Below are 20694 nucleotides of genomic sequence, written 5' to 3' on the forward strand. Positions count from 1 at the left end.
TGAGCTGTAAATCTCCGGCGAGTACATCGGGCCGCGTGTGCGGGTGAGTCACACGTCACGGATACCGACGATACTCACCGACACACACATACACGCACGCAACATATAATATACATAGACGGCACCTTCCTTCGGCGTATTCTTTTCTCTTCGGTAGAAAATCGAAGGAAAGGATAATAAGCGAGAAATACACTCTCTCTTACCCGCCGGCCGGTTCCGTGGTTGGCCGCGCGCGCGTGGGCGTAAACGAGAGAGAAAGAGAGAAAAACGGTTGGGAAAGAAAGCAAACGAGAGGGAGAGAGAGAGAGGCAAAGCGTGTAGAGGCGATTTTCTGAAAAAATCGATGGTGAAACCTTCGTTAACGTTCGGTTTAGAGACTCGACGTACTCACGTGCCGTCCATCGCCCGCGGGAGATAATCCCGTTTCGATCGGATCGATTTAACCTGAGAATCGTCATTGCGCGGCGAAAGCGGCGTAGAGACGTCGCCGTGAAAATCATCGTCGTCGAAAAATCTCTTGTCAGGTCGTCTCCATTGGTAACTTTAATCCTTCCATCCGTCGAGAGAAAGAAACGTTAAGCTCGTGATATACTGAAAAACGCAAGGCAGTAAGACGTGAGCAGTAAACCAATCATAATAGATAATCATAATAGATAACGTAAAGCAATAATATGAGGATTAAAGAAATAAAAAACATTGTTTTGCTTATTGTTTACGTCTTACTGCTTATTATGTGCCATTATTAGTACCTCCATGAATACAATTTAATTTTAATCTCGGCTCTTAATTTTTCTAGTTCTAAAATTAGAAAAAGATGAAGAGTAAAGTTGAACCGAAATTAAAATTAATTTACATTAATAGAAACCAACATTAGACATCTATTCTTTTATAGCGTTTTTCATAAACAAAACTAGTGTGCACTCAGTGTGCATTTTAAAACCCTTGTACACAAATCGATGTAAAGATGTATGTTTAATAAAAATAAAAACGAGTTAAACCGCGAAATTCTCAATACATTTTATTGTGCTATTTGATAAAATATACACATTGGGCATTTTATCAATAAATTGAGATATCTCACTTACGTTTAGATCAATTAATGTACAATGGCTTTAATGTGCACTGAGTGCGCGCCAGTTCTGCCAATAAAAAACGCTATTAGATAAAAGACGTCTAAAAAAGTAGACGTCTTCTAAGACGTTTTCTTGTAAGACATCTTATGCAACATGTGTATTATCTGGATAGCGACCGATGATTTGCGACCGGGCTTTCCTGGCGAGTGAGGCGTGCGCGAGAATATCGATGCTTGCGAATCACTGACGAAGCAGAATCTTGCGAAAATGACTCCTGAAAATCCACGATAGAATCGCGCACACGATCGATGAGTGTGGCTTCGCTTTACCGCGACGTGGAGAGGCGCGAATCAAAGAGATCAGCAACAGCGTCACAATTATGCATATAATAATAATGCTTCTCTACTTGAACACGTGCAGGAATTCGACCATTATCGCTAAATCCGCGTTCGAAGAGCGCAAGCTGTTAATCTGACGAACAACTCGTAGATGATATAATAATATTAAAATAACGTAGTATAAAATAGATGTAGTAGAGAAAAAAGAATAAATAGTAGAAGGAAACTTCGGTGATAAAGTTTCACGGTCGTGATAATCATTCGTGTTATTCATTCTTCTGACAAGCGTCACGGATACACCTGAGCAGGTTTTCTCTCAGCAAAATACGATGCGTTCAACAAGCCTACGACAATGTTTTAGGGTACGAACATAAAGGAAGTAGATTTTCTGCTTTCCAACCAGCACCGATTGGCACAGACGAGGATACAGTAGACACGTGTAAAGGAAACTTGACGCTGGCCGGAAAGCAGAAAATTTGCTTCCTTTGTGCTCGTACCCTTATGCGACGTTAAGGTTATGCGTTCAGAAACTTCACCCATATGTACGGTGATCATATTTTCTTAAAGAAAATAAAGAACAAATTTGAAAATGTTGGGACTTTGTTTCTATGTTTTCAAACCAGTTTGTGACTGTCAAGAATCTGTGCATTATAAAATTTTATTGCACAGTATAATCAAATTGAAATAATGCGCAGGTTTCTGATAGTTTGAAACTGGTTCGACTATATTGGAACAAACCTTTGATCTGAAATAATAAAAGGTTCGAAATAATAAAAAATGAAAACAACTGCAGCGTGAATAAATTTAATTTAAAAAATTAACAAAAACAAATTGTATTTATATGCATGAAACTGTAAAATATTTTCCGTAAAAATTTGCTCATTAATATAATATTAAACATTAGAACGCTAGTTAGAAAAGAACTCGGGAAAGAATTCGTAATGTCAAATAAATGACAGCAAAGGACAATATTGGAAAATAAAGGACAAAATTGAGTTTTGAAGAAATAAATTTAAAGGACAGCTACCTAAAATAAAGGACTGTCCTTTACAATAAAGGACGTATGGTCACCGTACCCATATGCATCAAAGTATCATTTTATTCTTGTTTAACATTGGTAAGCAACAAGGATAAAATGCAATATACCCCGAATTTCTAAACGTACCTTAATTCGTGCACCCTAACTTGATAATTAATGTAAAAATTGTTTTCTAGCTATGATTAATTAATAAACTAATGGGATGATTTTTTAGTGCATCCTTTGATTTAAACGTCATTTTTTGAAATCAAATAAATGTTTCTTTGATTTGAATGTAATTTCTTGAAATCAAGTACATTTTTATTTTCCTTAAAGGTAATATTTTCACTTTAACTTAAAAAATCAACGAAAGAAACGATTTCTTCAATTTAAACGTAATTTTTCTCTGAGTGCGATAACTTTAAAAGTTATTCACTATAGAACTATCAGTCTAGTGATTAACCATAAATAGAAAAATACAATTTTTATATTAACTACAAGTTATAACTATGGTAAATGAAACATTAGGTTTAAAAATGGAAAGCATCAAACACGTCTGGATGAGCGATCCCTGCATGAGCATCCCTGCATGAGCGATTTCAAAATCCTATAAGAGAGAAAAATATGTGTATTTTCCTGTATATACATTATTCACTTTAGCTTATATCATCTCATTTTATAACTTTAATTAAGATTATAAGTGAGATAGAGGAAGAGAGAAGAGAGTACAAGTTAAAGTGAGATAATATACATACAGATAGAAGGTAATCTATATGTATATAATATAGAAAGAAAGATATAAATAAATAGATAGCTTTATTTATTAAGTATTCTAGGATGAGAGAGTCCTCTCAAGCGCTGGAACAAATAACATTAATACAAGCTTATAAAGTGCATCTCCAGCGTGAAAAAAGTATTACGAATATTAAGAAAAATTATTTAAAAAATTTAATTAAATTAAATGGAAAAATCAAAATCTGTACACACATAAACAAAATAGAATCTATTTACACATTAACAATAGCAGAGAGAGGGGAAAGAGAGAGGAGGGGGTGTATATATATATATATATAAATGTATGTATATATATATACATATATATACATTTTTCTCTCTTTTTCAGGATTTTGACAAAATCTGTCGTGGCTAGGCTCTGACAATATAGAGTCTCTATAGTCTGAACTGCCTTCTATAGCACGCGAAACACTGCAACTTAGAAAGCACACCGTAATATTGATTTATACTCTCGTTGATTTATCGAGAAGATCGAGAGATATCCGTGCGCGACAAGCCCTCGCGCGATAATCGCGCGTTCATTACGTTATATACGTATTTATATTATTATACGTACCGTGCGCGTCGTCGCGGTTACGCACGTCATACGCCTGTCTCTGCGTGTACAAGTCTACGCAATTTAGTGACGAGTATCGCACGGGAGGGAGATCGCGGGAAAGTGGGATGAGGGATGAGAGAGAGAGAGAGGAACAAGCAACTAGTAGAAACTAATAATTTAGTGACTTCTTAATGCCGACTTCCAAGTGTCGTCGTCGTTACTCGCGCATTCCTCCTCGCTTTCATGTCATCGGCATCCTCGCTGGCCGATGCGACGAGCGCGCGGCGAACATCGCGTGTTGTATCGATCTGGCATTATGATTATTATTGCGTTACGCGTCTCGCCTTTGTCTCTCTGTGTATGAGTGTAAGTGCAATGTGTATATGCGTGTGAGTATCAGCGGATTGAGACCTCCGTCAGTGGCACGTATATGTATATACGTACGTACGCAACGATCGTGCGACTTTACGATTTCGTCGCGTACAGGTATACAATGTACATACGCGTATAGATCCCTGTCGGCGAACGCGTCGCGCATTGTGCCGTTCAACTCGCTCCGTCGGCGTCGTTATCGCGACCTCGCGCTACGAGTCAGTACGAGTGTATTCGAGTGTATTCGAGTGTATTCGAGTGTATTCGAGAACGGAAAGATTATTTTTGTTATTGTTATTGTTCTTTCTCATTTCACTGTTACGCGAGTCGCTCGCGCGGAGTTACAGTCGTTACGAACGCGTGCTCGTAAGTTACGGAACGCGATACGTCAAGTCCGCAATACAAACTTTTGCGTAACGCTGTATAACGCATAAGAGAATCGACCAATCAGAGTATAAAATGAAGGGCTCTGATTGGTCGATTCTCTTATGCCTTATGCTTTACGCGGCGTTATGCAAAAGTCTGTTGTGCTGCGGCCTTTACGAATTCTTAATTCTCTCGAGGGATAAATTTCTCGGGGAGAGTCTCGGATTACATTTTGTCGGAAGGCGTGGCAAAACCGTAATGTGCGCGTCGACCATCGCAATCGAGCGTGGTACGTGAACGTAATGAGCCTGACGGATATCGGATTTCTTAGGTTTCGGTGTTGAGACGTCTCGCGCTTAATTGCCACCTTCGTGAAGGAAATCGCGGGCGTTTTACCGTTCGCGGCCCGACCGCACGGGCCCGGTAATTTACTGTCGATTGGTCCGCTTTACAACGATATCGCGCCGGTTACCGGCGTGATTAACGTCTGACCGCTTAAACGGCTCGAATGTACGGCGTCCTAACGTCCAGTAGTCTCGACGATTAATCCCTCTTGAAGAAATTAAAACCACAAAGTTGCGTTTCTTTCGCTTCTTTATGCCTGTACTTTTGTGTTTGTCTGTTACGTGCGTGTATTGTCTTTGTGGTTGTCGTACTCGCGGATCGAATTCATGAACGATAAATTAGAAAACAGCCGCGCCGTTCCGCACCGGAGATTCTAGTAGCGTTGAGTATTTATCGGGTATTTACAAGTTATATCGTGAAACTTCTCGAGAATTTATCTATATCTGTGTTGTTTGAGTCAATTAGCCAAGAAATACCGCCGGTGATTTCGCTAATGTAAAATGTTATACGACGCGTGTCGATCGTCGTCCTCTTTTTTTTATTTCGATACGGAACTGTCATGGAAAATGCTACTGGAACTGTCATTTTTTTTATATTCATAAAATAGCGAGTTAATTTCACAATACAAATTTATGTGGATCCGTAAAGTTACACAACGTAAAGTAGCATAACATTCTGTTAATATAAAAAAATAATGACAGTTCCAGTAACACTTTTTATAATTCTACAATTACTTATAAAAACAAAAAAGTTTTTTTATACTAAAAAATAGAAAAAGTAGTAGCCTGAACTCTGTAAAAAGGATCGTATAGTATTCTGGCTATTATAACTAACGAGAAATGTTGCTACAATTGCGATAAATTATCAGCATGACACTTTTTCCAAGTGCCGTGATGTCTGCATTAAAAGATTATTAAAATTGATAAGTGTTGGAATTTTGTTTTCGAATTACTTATAGTGGGTACAACTCGCGCAATACTCTAATTGTAGCCAAAAGTGGAAACATTTTTCTTTTTCTTGTGTTTTAGAGGGGAAGTGTTGTGCTTAATTCACTAATAACACACTATATTTTCAATTTTAATTTTTAGTACAAAAAATTTCATTCAAATAAGAAATCAGTATATATTATTTAAGCAATATCTGTTAATCCTCGTTATTCTGTTATTCTGACAAAAATTGAAATTTGTAATATTTATTGGTTATAAAAAATTTTAATGGTGACGAGAGAAATATACATTTCTGTTACATATATCTTATTTATTGTAAAAAAAATAAAATGAATGATTTATTTGCTAGGAATAAAATTTTACTTCGCTGTATTTAAATGAGGATTTATTTCAATAAAATAAATATTATATATCACAAATAAATTTTTAAATATCTTTTTCTCGGTGTATTATACGTGTGGGAATTTTCTAATCGTATCTTGATTGTACCTTAATTTTCCATCTCTTTGCGATTAAAGCATCTTGCACTCAAGAACAACACTTATGCTTGCACGATCCTTTGTCGATTTTCCGACCCGCGCCCGAATTCTTGCCGTTCATTTTCTCGATCACGAGTGAGAAAAGAATGCGATTTGACGATCGTTTTCGTCCGACGGTAACTCGCGCGCGAGTTTATGTGTGTATATGTGTGATTATAGTTATTTCACAGATACCTTTGCACGACGCTTATTAACGCTTAATCGCTGAGGCACGAATAGAAGTCGATCGGTATCCGTCCGATCCAGATGCCGATCGTTATCCAACACGGCTTTTCGAGCCCTCCGTTTATGTGAACCTCTTTAACCCGCTTGCAGTTAGAAATTAAACGGACACTTTCATTAACCGTAGCTTTAAACTGCATTTAGATCAAGGGGAGAGGGAGAGGGGAAAGAAGGATTATGTAACGCGAGATTTAGTTGTTCCGTTAGGTATTCGAACGCGCATTTGAAAGTCATTGAAGTTGTAAACTTTACTGGAGAACATTTTATAAATTCGCCGCAATAACGCGAATTATTAAAATCTCATTATGATCGAGTAAACAGCAACGGAAACTAATTTCATAAGTTCATTAATTCACCAACATTCATGTTTTTTGCACCGAATAATTTGCGCCGCGCCGCCGCGTCAAACAAGTATTTGCCACTATATTTTTTATAACTTTTCATTTCCGTAAGCGAAGTTTTATGTCATACGATTGTGACATGTTAGTACATACGAAAAGGATGACTTTGCTGTAGCTTTTAAAAATTTAAGTAGCTAATCTAAAAATAATTTTGTTAGGGGCCATAATTATGATAAGAAACTCAAGCATGATGACCAATGTCATAAAAAAAGTTTTAACATTCTTACAACCAGTTGAACTACATAATTATTTTAATAGTCCAACAAAGTTATTTTCGGATCTATATCTAACTAAATATTTAAATACTCTTGAGCGAAATCGTTCTTTCCGTTTTACTCGCTATTTCGTAATTTTTACAATAATTATTTGTTCCGTCGTGCCGCTGGCAAAGGTAATTGTATGTCCGTATCACGCTATCCATACAGCACAGATCGTTTCAGCAATATTGCAGCAACATTGTAACATTTCAGCAATATTGCATGATTGAAAATTTTACTTAAGCAAGCACTTGCGCTGTATGACTAGCGACTGGCGATTGCGTCTACGTTTGCGTCTCTTGACTCAATCAAAGAAAAGAGTTGGTTAGCAGTTCCTTTTTGATTAGACGGACGATAACTTGATTTTAAATTCATAACGGTTGTCGGCATGCGAGTCGTGTGGAGTCTTTTTTTTAAACGGCTTCTCTCGATCATTCTCTAAATACGTATACGCGCGTCGTTAACGGCCGAGTAAATGGATTTGTTTTCCTGATTAACAGGCGGTGCGCGTGCCTCCCGGAGGCGAGGCGAGAAGTCATCGGAGAATCGCGGCGCACGCAGGACGTCCTCATCGACTGGACGTTGTACATCATCGTCGTCGCGAGTGTATAGTTTTTACCTCGCACATAGAGACGTATAGAACGCGAGTGAATTATTGAGAGAAGAGAAAAGAAAAACGGAAGAACCAAGAGAGGGAGAGAGAGAGTGTGCATCGCAACGCGTGTGAAATGGATGGTACGCCAAAGAAAAGCGAAGCAGTGCTAATATATGGATGCCCATGGGTGGAACTTGGCCGAAATGTGCCAGCGCTACCATCACGCTATACCGGCGGCAGCGGCGACGCAGAATTCCTCGCCAGCTAGGGATCCCTCGGTTGCCATCGCGCAAGGCCTGTCAACCGCCGCTCTCATCGATCAAGCCAGCCCGTCTTATTCGCACTACACGTAAGTTCATTTCTTTCTCCTATCCCCCTCTCATATTTATTTCATGAATATCCGCACGCACCGGCGCGCGGCGGTGTAATAAATTTCATGCGTACCTCTCGCATTTGAGCGATCGGATTGGATCGGATCGTCGCACCTTCGTTATAGGCTCTCGAGTTCGCACTGTCGTGAACTCGAGCGGCTTTTCACATCGAAATCAAATACGTCGTTGAAAATGGGGAGAGGTTTACGTAACACGGTAAAACACATTTTGTGTTGGGAACGATCCACTCGCGTTCTTATTAAAATTTTACGTTGAATTTCTAACCATTCGAGTGTCAATTTAACATAATGTGATTATATTATTTAAATATTTCCTGTTAAAAATTGATATTCAATATTGTTTAGTGTCAAAATGACACAATTTATGAATAAGCGAGGAGGCAACATAAAAATAATGTATTTTTTAAAACATAAATTTTGAATGAAATACGTGTTAATTTAACATATCATAAATATTAACTGTTACTGAATAAATATATATTGAAAAAAATATGCTTCCATAATTTATTTACAAATCGCGTCGCCTTTTTGTGATAATTTTTTGCATAATATCTATGTTACTTTTCAACATATTCAACTTGTGTTAACTTAACGCAAAAATTTTAGTGAACCATTTGGGACACGACACGTGAAATATAATATGTTAAATTTAACACAAATTTTCCAACGGTGCACAGTGTAACGAAGACCGAGCCCGCATTTCGGCGGTTTGGAACACGCGTGGATGGGGCTCCCCATATGCGTACACGTATATACACACATCGCAGGGCTTATCGGGGGTAGGGGGGAGGGGGAGGGGGGAGGCGCCCGGGCCCCGTTCTCAATTGTATCGTATATATTAATAACGATACGGCGAATTAGGGATAAGTATACGTACCGCGCGGTCAGGACCCCCGTAATCCTGTTATTAGCGCGGCGATTAGGGGAAGATGATCCGAAGGCAAATTGCAGGGGCGTGTACCGCGCGTGTTTGGTTAACATAATCGCCAATCGCTATCGCCGATCCGCGCGAGTCCCTCGGAACGAGGAGGGCGATATATGCGAGGCGACGCGGACGTGCGTTTCTCTCAACCCTCTCGTCGGAGATCGACGTGCGCGCGCGTCTCGTTTCCCTCCTTTCTAAATTTTCTTACTTCCTCTCCCCCGCGCGCGTCTTCGGGATGTTAGTGTGTTGGAAATCCATTAAATTGCAGTTTACGCTTGAGATTCAATGTTTCACTATCATTACATCGTACTGCGAAGGCAAAGAGGATAAAAGGTAGCTCTCACTCTCTTTCTCTCTCTCTCTCTCTCTCTCTCTCTCTCTCTTTCTTTCTTTCTCTCCTCGATCCTCTGGGACTGCTAAGGAGGAGGTTGGGAAAATAGCATGCGCGCTGCCGGCCGCGGCATGCGTTTCTAACGTATCGTATAATTTCAGCTATTTCTTATCTCGTTTGCCCGCAGTCTTATTTGCTTGTGCCCTCTTACGACGATACATTCGCGGGGTACTTGCGAGAATTTCGCGTTTAACATTCGTCCGTGCATTTGCGAAACCGAGTCAAACTCGGCACGACGAAAGATGCAACATGTGAAAAGAAGAAAAAAAAGACTCGTTGCGAGCTGTTTCTTTAAAACAATACCCGTTTCGTAACTCTGCGTCTGCAATCTGGGTCTTTTTTAGTATAAGCGACATTTCACTCTCTATGTTTTTCCAAATAAAAGAGCGCGGAATTCTTCTGAAATATCTTATTAAAAAACTTTGGTAATGTAATAGAGATAACAAAAGTAACCCTAAATTTTCCTACATTTTTTAAAAGTCTAGAACAATATAATATATTATAGGACCGTATATGTGATAACGCAAACTATAGAAATCAAAGCCTTAAACGGTCTAACTGGATCTTAATGCTTGTATGATTCTTATGTGAATTCTTATGTGAATTTATATACTACACGGAGAAAATTTTATATTTAAAATTACTATAATGTGGTAGTAGCTACGGTCTTCATGTAAATTATAAGGTTAAATACTATAGTTATTTTTTTAAAAACAATAATATAACGTAATTTTTACACTTTTTCATAGTAAAAATTTTTTATTACAAAATCAAATATACCTAGCAAATTTTGTTTGCGTACCATAGTAAAAATTAACTGTTTTCATGTTAGAATATGGCTTAACAAAATAATTACTTTATTTATGTGATAAAAATTAGTATTACATAGTAAAAGTTAAGTCGGAATCATGTTGTGAGAGTCCATCGAAAATACAAGACATAGTAAAGTGTAATTTAAAATTGTATATATATATATTAAAACTTATAATATAAAATTTTCTCCGTGTACGTGTGTAGTCTCCAGAAACGCGCGCCGAAATGATTTTTCGGTCTTGAAACGCTAACTCTATTAAACTACCGCAGTAGTATCACGAATTAAATTGACTAGCAATTTAACAAATTTTTGATGCTTATTCGCATCTTCGAAATGATCTTAATAATCGCGATCTTAAAATCTAGAACAGTAAAGAGAACTTGGACTGGAAGAAGTAAAAATGTGATTGCAGGGGCAGACGAAGGAGGATTAAAGAGACATTTTGATTCATATTAGATTTAAATTTATTAATACGTCAAACGTATATTGGTACGTCGCGTACGCCAAAAATTCGTGTCCGAAGGTACTACAACGACGCGGATCTTTAAACTACTTCCTTTGACGACGAAAATCAGCTCTATTAAAATGGTTCCGCCCGGTTCCCATTCGTTGCTCTCGGCCGTCGCACGGATCGCGTACCACGTCACGTTATTTTATATGAACGCACGCACGCATGCACGCGTTCATATTAGATATTCCTGCAGTTGCTTTACGCGAAAGTCTTGCAAGTCTGAAAGCTTCATGTTTACGACAATTTATTCGTGAGTTTTGGTCAATTGAAACTTACTCTGTTTGTAGAATATCAAATTTAATTCTCGATTAGATTTAATTGGGAATAGTTTTCAAGTGTCTTATGCCCGATTGCACCAACATTACTTTGACTTTAAACGAGGCTTAAAACTATCTCTGTCTCGTTTTAAAGCGAAAGAGAGACAAAGACAGAAAGAGTTTTAAGCCTTGCTTAAAGTCAAAGTAACGTTGGTGCAACCGGGCCTTATTTTTAATATCTTTGGAGGGACAATCGCGTTTACGGAGTCGCTGATGGATTCTTATCGTGAGTTCGTTTAACATCGCATCACACTCTAAATTTTTAGGAGTGAAATTTCCCAAAACTCCCAAAGAGTGATAATTGAGCCAGTCCAACAGAGTGATTTTGACTCGTATGCCCAATTTCTTCACTTCTAGATAACTTTATCCAAGATGTCTCCCAGAAAGAATGGAGATATCTTCTGGATAAGCTTATCCGCAACTTATCTGGAAGTGAAGAAATTGGGTATTAAAGAATGAAGAATCACCCAATGAGAGTCAATTTTCAATCTATGGCTGCTTTCCTTTTAGGAGATACAGTCAACACAAGTCGATACAAGGGTCATTCTATCTTTGTCACTCTCTGAATATCAAGAAGGATAGAACGACGCTTGTGTCGATTTGTATCATCAAATGGAAAGCAGTGTATGTGAAGAGTGAATAATTTCACTCTCCGCAGGGAGAGACTGAAATTTCACTCTGATAAATGTTAAATTTAGCCTTCTTACATCTGATTAAAATATTATTAGATTTATTCGACGTGTTTTTGCACAAAACGAACGAATATGGTAGAAAAAAGCGTCACTTTGTTTCGTGAGATATCATCATTAAAGTTGACTTTTTAGGTTAGATTAAGAAATTCACTCCTGAAGGAGTGTGAATTCACTCCTTGCCGGATTGTCGCAACTATCACTTTTCTTGGAGTGAAATTTATTCTCAAAAATTTAGAGAGCACATGATTCTATAATAACATTGTTTACTCATTGATTGATTTTCGTATATTTACGAGGAAGTTTCCAATCGAGAATTAGAATGGTCGAGATCGATAAATGTCCATCTACTCTTTTGATCACTTTCTCGATTATCTTCCTTTTAAAATCCTTTCTTTACCTGAATTAAGTAATGAAATTATTCATCGATTTAAAAGATTTAAATTTTTGGTTAACTGTAATTAGATATCAGGTTAAATCTATACTCTAAATTTCTTTGTAGTGAAATCTCACTCCAAGAGAATGAAAATATAATCACCTTCGAAAAAAAAATAAAAATATTTTACTTCTTGAAAAAGAGTGACAGATAATTTTCACTTCTTTTAGGGTGACACCTCACTTTTTTTTTTGGAGTGAGATGTTACTCTTTTGAAATGGAAATTTATTCTATATAAAGAGTGAAAATCGTGATATTTCCACTTTTTTTCAAGGGTGGTATTTTTGCTTTTTTGGGGTGAGATTCCACTACAGAAAATTTAGAGCGTAACCACAAATTAACTAGAAAATAAAAAAGCGGATCTAAGTAGGTACTTCTCCGTATTTTTGAACTGCGAACTGTCGCAGATATCCCCGCGTAAATCACTTCGCGAATTGCGAATAAATTGATTCTCGTTTGATAAGAATTAATATGACGATGCGGCATTGCGCCGGGTCGATCGAGCCAGGGCAAGCTCAATTTGCAAACATCGATTATACCAACGAAACATCAATAATTCCTCGAACGATATGTTACACCACCACGGTAAGTGTACACGCGCCTCGGTTTTTCTTAGTACTTGTGGACTGGAAATACCTGAGTGTTCGCGGACTCTTCGAAAATCATCGTTATTTTCTTTTTTACTCGACTCGCGGCGGCGCGGCGTTTTGGATTTTCCACTTGAATTTCGAACCAAGTTATTTGTTATTTCCAGCTTTTTGTTTCGGCGTCTCAATGCAAAATCGTGGAAATGATTACGCGGAGCGGTGACGTCGCGCTTGACCCCTGGCGTGTAATGCATATGTCGCCGAGGACCTTGTAATCCCTGCGATTGCGATGACTCAGATCGGTGACTTGACAATTGAGCAATGACTGGCAGTTAATTACGGATTAATATAAGTTATAGTTATTTGAGGCGTGTACGAAATACACGACACGACATCGCACACAGGGGGACGCGCGCGCGCTTGCACCGTTGTATGCAATTGTCTGACTCTAATCTGTATTATTTAATTAAACGATTCTTTCGAATCCATTATGTGCGAAAAGAACGCCGAGGTTCCGTTTTAAATGCCATCACCATTGTTTTTGCGATCTGTAGCGAATACTAAGAGAAAGATCACCGAGATAATAGATTCATATTTGCATTATAAACGTAACGGAGGTGGTCGCATTGACTGCGAGGTAGCAAACTTGAACCGCGATCGAACAGTCGGTCTTTGGATTTCGCAGGTATGTTAACATAAACGCGCGGTTTTAAGTCGTGAATCTGTATACTGACAAATTTTAATAAATATACTAGATACTTACTATAAATGTAAACATATATTTTAATACAAAAACCATTTGTATGCTTTAAGTATTATTTTTTTATCGAGCAAATATTTATTTGATAAAATTTAATACACACATTTTTTCAATGTACTAATTAATATGTAGTGCATTAAACGTAATGGCGAGGTGTCGATGAATCGAAACTCATTTGCAGCCACGTAAATTTGCATCGTTGCAAACAATGGCCGCGCGGATTAACGAATTAAGACGGCTAAGTGTCCCGGTATGACAAATACCGGATATTACTTCCCACAAGCAAGCGCACTTCGTTAAAAAAACATTGCAACCATCGAGGCTACCAGGTATGAAACAGATATCGTCCTCGCATATGATAATGCCGCGCGTATTGGAATATTCTATTCGACAGTAAACTGTAATTTGTCGCCCATGTCGGTAATTCATTGTTTGCCTGTTTCTACCAATGTTTAATTTTAATCTCGGTTTAATTAAAACTCTTCATCTTTTTCTGGTTGGAAGAATTGGAAAAAGATGAAGAGTAAGTCAATTTATATTGGTACTCTCTAAATTCTTTGGAATGGAGTCTGACTCTAAAGAATGAAAATTGAATCTGCAGTTTTGAGAGAAGAATGAGAGATTTCACTCTTCAGAGAGTGATACTCTAAGAGAGTTTAGAGAATAGAAACGGGCATTAATCGCGCTCTCGTTTCCCAAAACATCGCGCGCATCTCGAAAAATCTCGAGGTCGCCATCAAAGGCGCTTCGAATCGGAGAAATACTCGTGGGATTTTTATGAACCGTTACGTGCCACGAGTGCGCCACGACACACGAGTTCCGCAATTAACGCAACCGTATACCGGGCTCGAGCAGAGAGCTCGCCTTACCTCGTCCTCGCAGTTAGCCTGGGAATTTTTCGTCGCTCTCGACGGTATATCTCTGGTGGTATCGCGCGCGCGCGGACACCTCTTCCCGTGAGGTGCCGTGTAGAAATCTTCGATTCTTCCTTACTCGGTCGCAGGAAGTCGTACGTAATGGCTCCGCCGTTGGCTCGGAGGTCAGAGAAGGGTATACGGCGGGATACAGCGGACGGGCGGACGAACGAGCGAACTTCAACGAACGAACGGATGGACGGACAGACAGACGGAGTTCGCGGCGTCCGTTCCGCAGCCTTAAACAACCCGTAAAGGTTTCGGGGATGCGCTTTCTTCGTTCTCAAATCTGAAACGCGCCGGAGCGTTAGTAGTGCAGAGGTGAGCGGCTGAGGTCGTCACTTCCGCTTACCAACCGAACCGCATTGGGCATTCGATTTGAAAGTTTAATCAGGGGCTTATATAAAATTACAGTCTTCGCGCAAGCGTCCCCGTTCGCTCGCGCAAAGAATTTCGTCGTGCACGATTTGTTAAGGATCTATAGGCCTATTCAATTCTCCTATATCTAAATCGAATCTATAATATCGTTACCGTTAAGCATCGACGGACGAAATTTTTTCAATTTACGCGACGCGTATATCGACGCGAATGTCGCGAATACAGATCGATTCCCACCCACGCGTGCGTTTCGCCGCGTTTATGCGACCGCACCGCGTCTCGTCGCCTCGTCGTCGGGCAATGCAAGGGTGTGTTCGATCGACGCGCGATTATTTGAATAAAAATACGTCGCCGTATAAAACGCGGCGCCATCACGCAGGTCGCGCTTCGCGCGCGCGGTCGAAAGCTTTCTCCTCACTCCTCTCCGCGAAGCGGACTCCCTCTTGGCTTCCATTGGAGGGGTAGGAGGGAGAGGAACAATTTAGCCGGCGAACAAGTGTGTCGTTGACGAGGAGAATGACGAAGGGAACTGGCTCGAGTGCTCTCGGAACGACCCGCGCGCGGTCGCCGTCGCTGCCTGTTTGCTCTGCGTGCCGAACCGTGCAGAGGACACACCGGTGCTTTTCCCTCCTTCACCTCTCGCGAAGGAGAGGAGCCGCGGCGGAGATTCATGAGGCTCAACGGACATGCCGATTTAGGGGATCGCCGCCGGTGCGCGGCTGTTGTTCTTTGTCTCCCTGCTCGGCCGAGTCTGACGTGCGTGCGGCGCGGCGTGTCTGCCGCTCCAGGTCGCGGCCCGGCGGCCGGCGGTTCCTCTCGAGCTATTTGTAACGCGCGTCCGCGTCGGCGTGTGGAAGGATAACTGTCGTTTTTCCTTGACACGCATTGCGGAACGTCTCCTCGTTCCCCGGGTACTTGTACCGCTCGAGGACCGAGATTTTTGGAGAGGAGCGGAAAGAGAACTCTTTCGTCTCCTTCGTTCCTGGGACTTGACTCGCTCCGCGCGTCGTTCGATTAAACGGTTACAAGCGCTTTTCGCTACGGGTAGTAAACATCGCGCACGAACGGTAACCGCGCGTGCAACACGCCCGGTGCGTCTCGTAATATATCGCGTAAATTAACGCAATCGCTGCGAATCCTATTAACGCTAGAAGGATCGAGGTAGCCAATTTGGCTCCTCGCGAAATTCAAACTAATATAACTTTTTTTGCTTCCACGTAATATCCTTTTGTGACTTTTCATCATTTGTCATGTTCTTCATTTTAGTAAAAAAATTGTCAATTATGTAAAATGGTTGAATTTTTATTTAAAATATGTGCTTGGAGCAAAATTGGCTCTTACGGTCCTTCTAGTGTTAACAGGGTTGTCACAAATTTCTCATCTTAAATTCTGTAAATTATTCCCTGATTTCCGGACAAAAAATTTCATGATTTTTCTTGACTTTTAATATCTTGAAATTTTTTATATTTCCGTTCTGATTTAGAAACCGTTAAATATTTTGCTGAAAAATTAATTCGACGTAACAATATAAATTACTATTAATGTAGCTGACACTGCTTTTTAATTGTTCAGTTGATGGTAGTATTTTAAAACTGCGTAGGTATGATTATTAAACTTCTTTAAAGCCAACAATTTTAACTTTCCAAAAAATTTTACAAAATTCCTTGACCTCCCTGATTTCCCTGACGATTCGTTGATTTTCCTGATTTTCAATTTTGTGGCAATCCTGCATTAATCTCTATCTTTTCGCTATCAATCGCAGATCTTATCTGGCGCGAATCGGCGAACGAGACGATACGATCTGTTCCGCGAAGCAGCAATGACGCGTGCCTCATCGTCACGAGTGCAAAGTTTGACAAAGGACGCGACATTAATGCGCGCGACGCCCGTCGATGCATCAGCGTCCGGCAATGACTCCTGGCGAATTAATATTTTCGAAACGATGCGCGGCTCATTGCATTCGCGGTTGGAGACTGCTTCCTCTACTCCTGGTGCAGTCACCCCGACATGAATCATTAAAGAAACAATGCTGAAGGCAGTGGCGTATCTATCATACGCGTGGGTGGTGCAGCTGCGCCGATGCCGACGAAACCCGGGGGAATCCTGACTGCGGCTCTTAATGGCTTTTAATTTCGTATTGTATCTCTGCCATCGCTGCACGATTCTTTTTGCGAGAAATGCACTGATAAACAAAACAAGTTCCATTACTATCGAAGACGCATACTTATCTATTTAATTTTCTTTTGTCTATCACATGAAAGCATTAGATTATATTAAACGACACACACAAAAACGTAATCAGCAGCAAATCCAAAATATGTATTTGTTTACTGTTTACATAATATATTACTTAAATTTATTTGTATGCTATAGTCTTAATGTATCAGAGATTCAGCACTTGGAAATAATGGAATAAGTTTATATCAATAGACATAGTAAGTATAGATAAGGTATTGCGCACTCTTAGCACGTGTACTTTGTTAAAAAAAAATAGCCTGCATTTAATCGTCTATATCATATCTTTTTTTAACTTAATAGAGAGAGAGAGAGAGAGAGAGAGAAGCGATACGAATCAAGCTACTCCACTCTTTTCCGATAGTGACAATTTCATAGGAATGAATAATCTGAAAGTACCTATGTTACGTCTATGATTCATAAAGATATGTCTGATTTCACTTTGTTTCGAAACTACAACCATTTTCGTTTTTTATCCATGCTTGTTTATTTTCATAGTAGATTCGCAACATAAAGACCTATCGTGTTTCAAGCCTGTAATCGTCTTGATCTCGTTATCCCTTTTTGTCACATCCAGGTGTTACTTGGATCTGCTGGAAAGCTCGCTCGAACGACAGAATATGTTGTCAGTAATTGTGTTCCATAGAGTAGACAACAGATTTCAAACGATCCTACATGTAAAAATTCGACGAGTTCATAACGGATAATGAGATCTGTGAGACTAGCTCGTTTGTTAGAGAATCGTCCATCCGAGAAATATCTCGCTGAAACACGAAGCTCGCTGTAACGCGGAAATAAGATCGTTTACAACTTATTTTATTATTTTTTTAATTGCGATCAAATCTGTGCTCACGCAATGTATCATCTTCAGAGTAATCAAATTCGTCTTTCGCACTTTGGAACGCTTTCTAAAACGCTTCACGTAAATCTCAATCTATTTCATCGCGACATGAATTCTCTTTGGTAGCCGTGATTCGTATCGGACCGATACGATATACTTCGATACGTCGAAGCAAGCCGTCGGTTTTATCAGCGACGAGGAAACGTGACTCTCTCTCTTTCTCTTTCTCTTTCTTTCTCGTAACTATATGTTTCTCTCCTTCGGTATAAAGGGTGACAAAAATGCGCGTACCTAACCGGCGCGGCGTGAGGTTTATTGAATGAAAATGCCGATACATTTATATATTTTTTTTTTTACCAACGTGCGCGTCGCAGCATCTCGCTAAACGCCGAATGAAACAATGGCCATTATATGGAACACTCGCGCGCAACGTATTACGTGCACATACTCACAGAACATTGTACGTGTGCATTAGGTATGTTCAGCACGGTTTGCCTAGAACACTGTGTACGTATGTGTGAAGCTGCGAAAATGTGTGTTTGCGCGCGACAGACAGCTGTTCGTACTATTATACCCGGCGCACGGTCGCATAATGCCTTAAGGACAATCGTGGGAATTCCATTAAGTGGCCTTGAATGGTTCATTCATGTCGATCAACTCTTTTCCTAACGGAACGGTTGACAGATCAATCGGCCGCTCGGGCACGAGAACGACCCACGGGATTTCATTCGCTCGTTCTCGAGATCGAGAGAAACGCTTGCCGGTCGAGTCAATTACTACTGGGCGCAGCCTGTACCGGTGATACCGAGATCGTCGGAGGAACACGGAGTCATCGTCGTCGAGAATGTTAGTGCCCATGCCGATGCCGGTTCGAATCGATCGGGAGTATCGGGACTCCTAGCAGTCCTAGGGTCTCGGCCGCGGCTTATCATGGTTTATTCCTCGGCGAATCGCGATTGCATTCGATTGCACTCGCACGCGAACGTACGGTACGAGTGCTTTCCGAACGATCAATAAACTATTACCAGATCGCCCGCTATTGGATCAGATATATATAATAGATATTGGTGTCCGTTATGACATTCAATTTGACTTTATGCGTGCGGTATATAATATATTGTATCTATGGAGATTACAGCAATATTACGAATACATCCCAAAAATAACAGACGATCGCCAGGTAACATAATCTCGGCAAAACATGATTATGTAAAGTTAGCAAAGTGGTACAGCAGTTGTAATTTACCTATCCTAAGAAAACATATTCCGTTCAAAACGGAGAAACATGGTACAAAGAGCGTTAAAGAAAACATTACAACGAAAAAGTAATATATAAAAATATATTACATAAAAAATATAATACATAAATACGAAAATATAATCCGTAAATCCTTTGGCACCTCTTAAGAAAATATCCGTGAAAGCCTCAAAAGTAATACATAAAAAAGTAATATGTAAGATATGAATAATAACACATAAACAATAATATATAACACACATTAGTAAAAAAAAAATGCCATATTCGGTCTTTGTGCCTGAATAATAATATTTCTTGCGAATGTATACAATTTCCAGTTCAAGCAAACTATGCGCCTGTTATTTGTCAGTCTTGAAACATAGTCTTAAATAATTTATAAAATGTAAATAATATATAAAATTTATTTGTAACTTTTATGTTATAGGTATATATCATTAATATGATATTTTATTGTATTTGGCTCGTAGCCCGTTTCAACATTATTTCTTTTAATTTTATATTACTTGAGCCATATTATATTACGTATTTTAATATATAAATGAACACTTTCGCAATGACTGAATAATAAATGTGCATAAAGTAGATAAATTATTTATTCGATCGAGGATATGGTAAGACATGGAATACAACTGGATTCTCTTTTGATTTTTGCAGGATGCTGGACAATTATGACAGGGGTGAGGTGACACCACCACCGGCGGTGAGCGGCTACGGCGGCTCCCCCGGGCTCTTGGCGCTCCATTCGTCGCTTTACGCAACTCCCACGTCGAGGGCCTACGACATCGACTCCGGTATCGACGGCAACGACAGCTCGATGCCCATCGACACCCAAATCATCTCGGTACAGCGTTACGATTCTATTTCGGATTCTGTGTAGTCTATCGTTCTCGAAATAGATCTCCGCGCCTTCGCGTTGTACACGCTGTGTACTACTTACATTCTTGCGCTCGACACGTTGTTGTAAACACACCTACGTAAAGCATTCACAGCAATGCACGCGTACAACTATTCGGAAACGAATGCACGAGTACAAAGTCGAACCGCCGCGCGGAACAATGATAGCTGGAGGGAACGATAGCAAAATCGTATGTTTGATGCGAACGCGATCGATTCATTAATCCCACGTTTCGTCTTGTCTAGAGATCCTGAAGCAAAGTCTAACCACGAGCGATTTTGTCAAAATTTTACGAGAATTCTTATTCTATAATCTTAGTTGAGATTATACAGAGAAAGAATTATTTTGCTAATGTATCTAAAAATTTAGCTAGATACAGATCTGAAAATAATTTTGTTGGACTATCAAAATAATTACGTAGAAATCTTAAGTACGATAAGTAATGCTGTAAAAAGTTTTGACATTCTAACAATCAGTTTGAGTATTCTACGCATAACTATTTTGATAGTGCAACAAAATTTATTTTCAGATCTGTATCTATCTAAA

At 39.6% G+C, this 20694-nt stretch overlaps 1 protein-coding gene across 3 annotated transcripts in view; it reads left to right on the top strand.

Moving 5' to 3' along the window:
- Nucleotides 1–20694, top strand: part of LOC108761924 (Sox box protein 15) — a 51264-nt gene that overhangs the window by 10174 nt on the left and 20396 nt on the right. For 2 of the 3 annotated variants that reach the window (XM_018508703.1, XM_018508702.1), the window contains exons 2-3: nucleotides 7712–8155; nucleotides 19908–20094. In XM_018508703.1, coding sequence (XP_018364205.1) covers nucleotides 7980–8155; nucleotides 19908–20094 — 363 coding nt within the window. In that variant the 5' untranslated portion in view covers nucleotides 7712–7979. Of the gene's footprint in view, nucleotides 1–4474; nucleotides 4501–7711; nucleotides 8156–19907; nucleotides 20095–20694 lie in introns of those variants that run through there. The other variant, XM_018508704.1, reaches the window with a different exon arrangement.

The sequence above is a fragment of the Trachymyrmex cornetzi genome, unplaced genomic scaffold, assembly GCF_001594075.2.
Source record: "Trachymyrmex cornetzi isolate Tcor2-1 unplaced genomic scaffold, Tcor1.1 scaffold270, whole genome shotgun sequence".
In the NCBI taxonomy this organism is placed as follows: domain Eukaryota; kingdom Metazoa; phylum Arthropoda; class Insecta; order Hymenoptera; family Formicidae; genus Trachymyrmex; species Trachymyrmex cornetzi.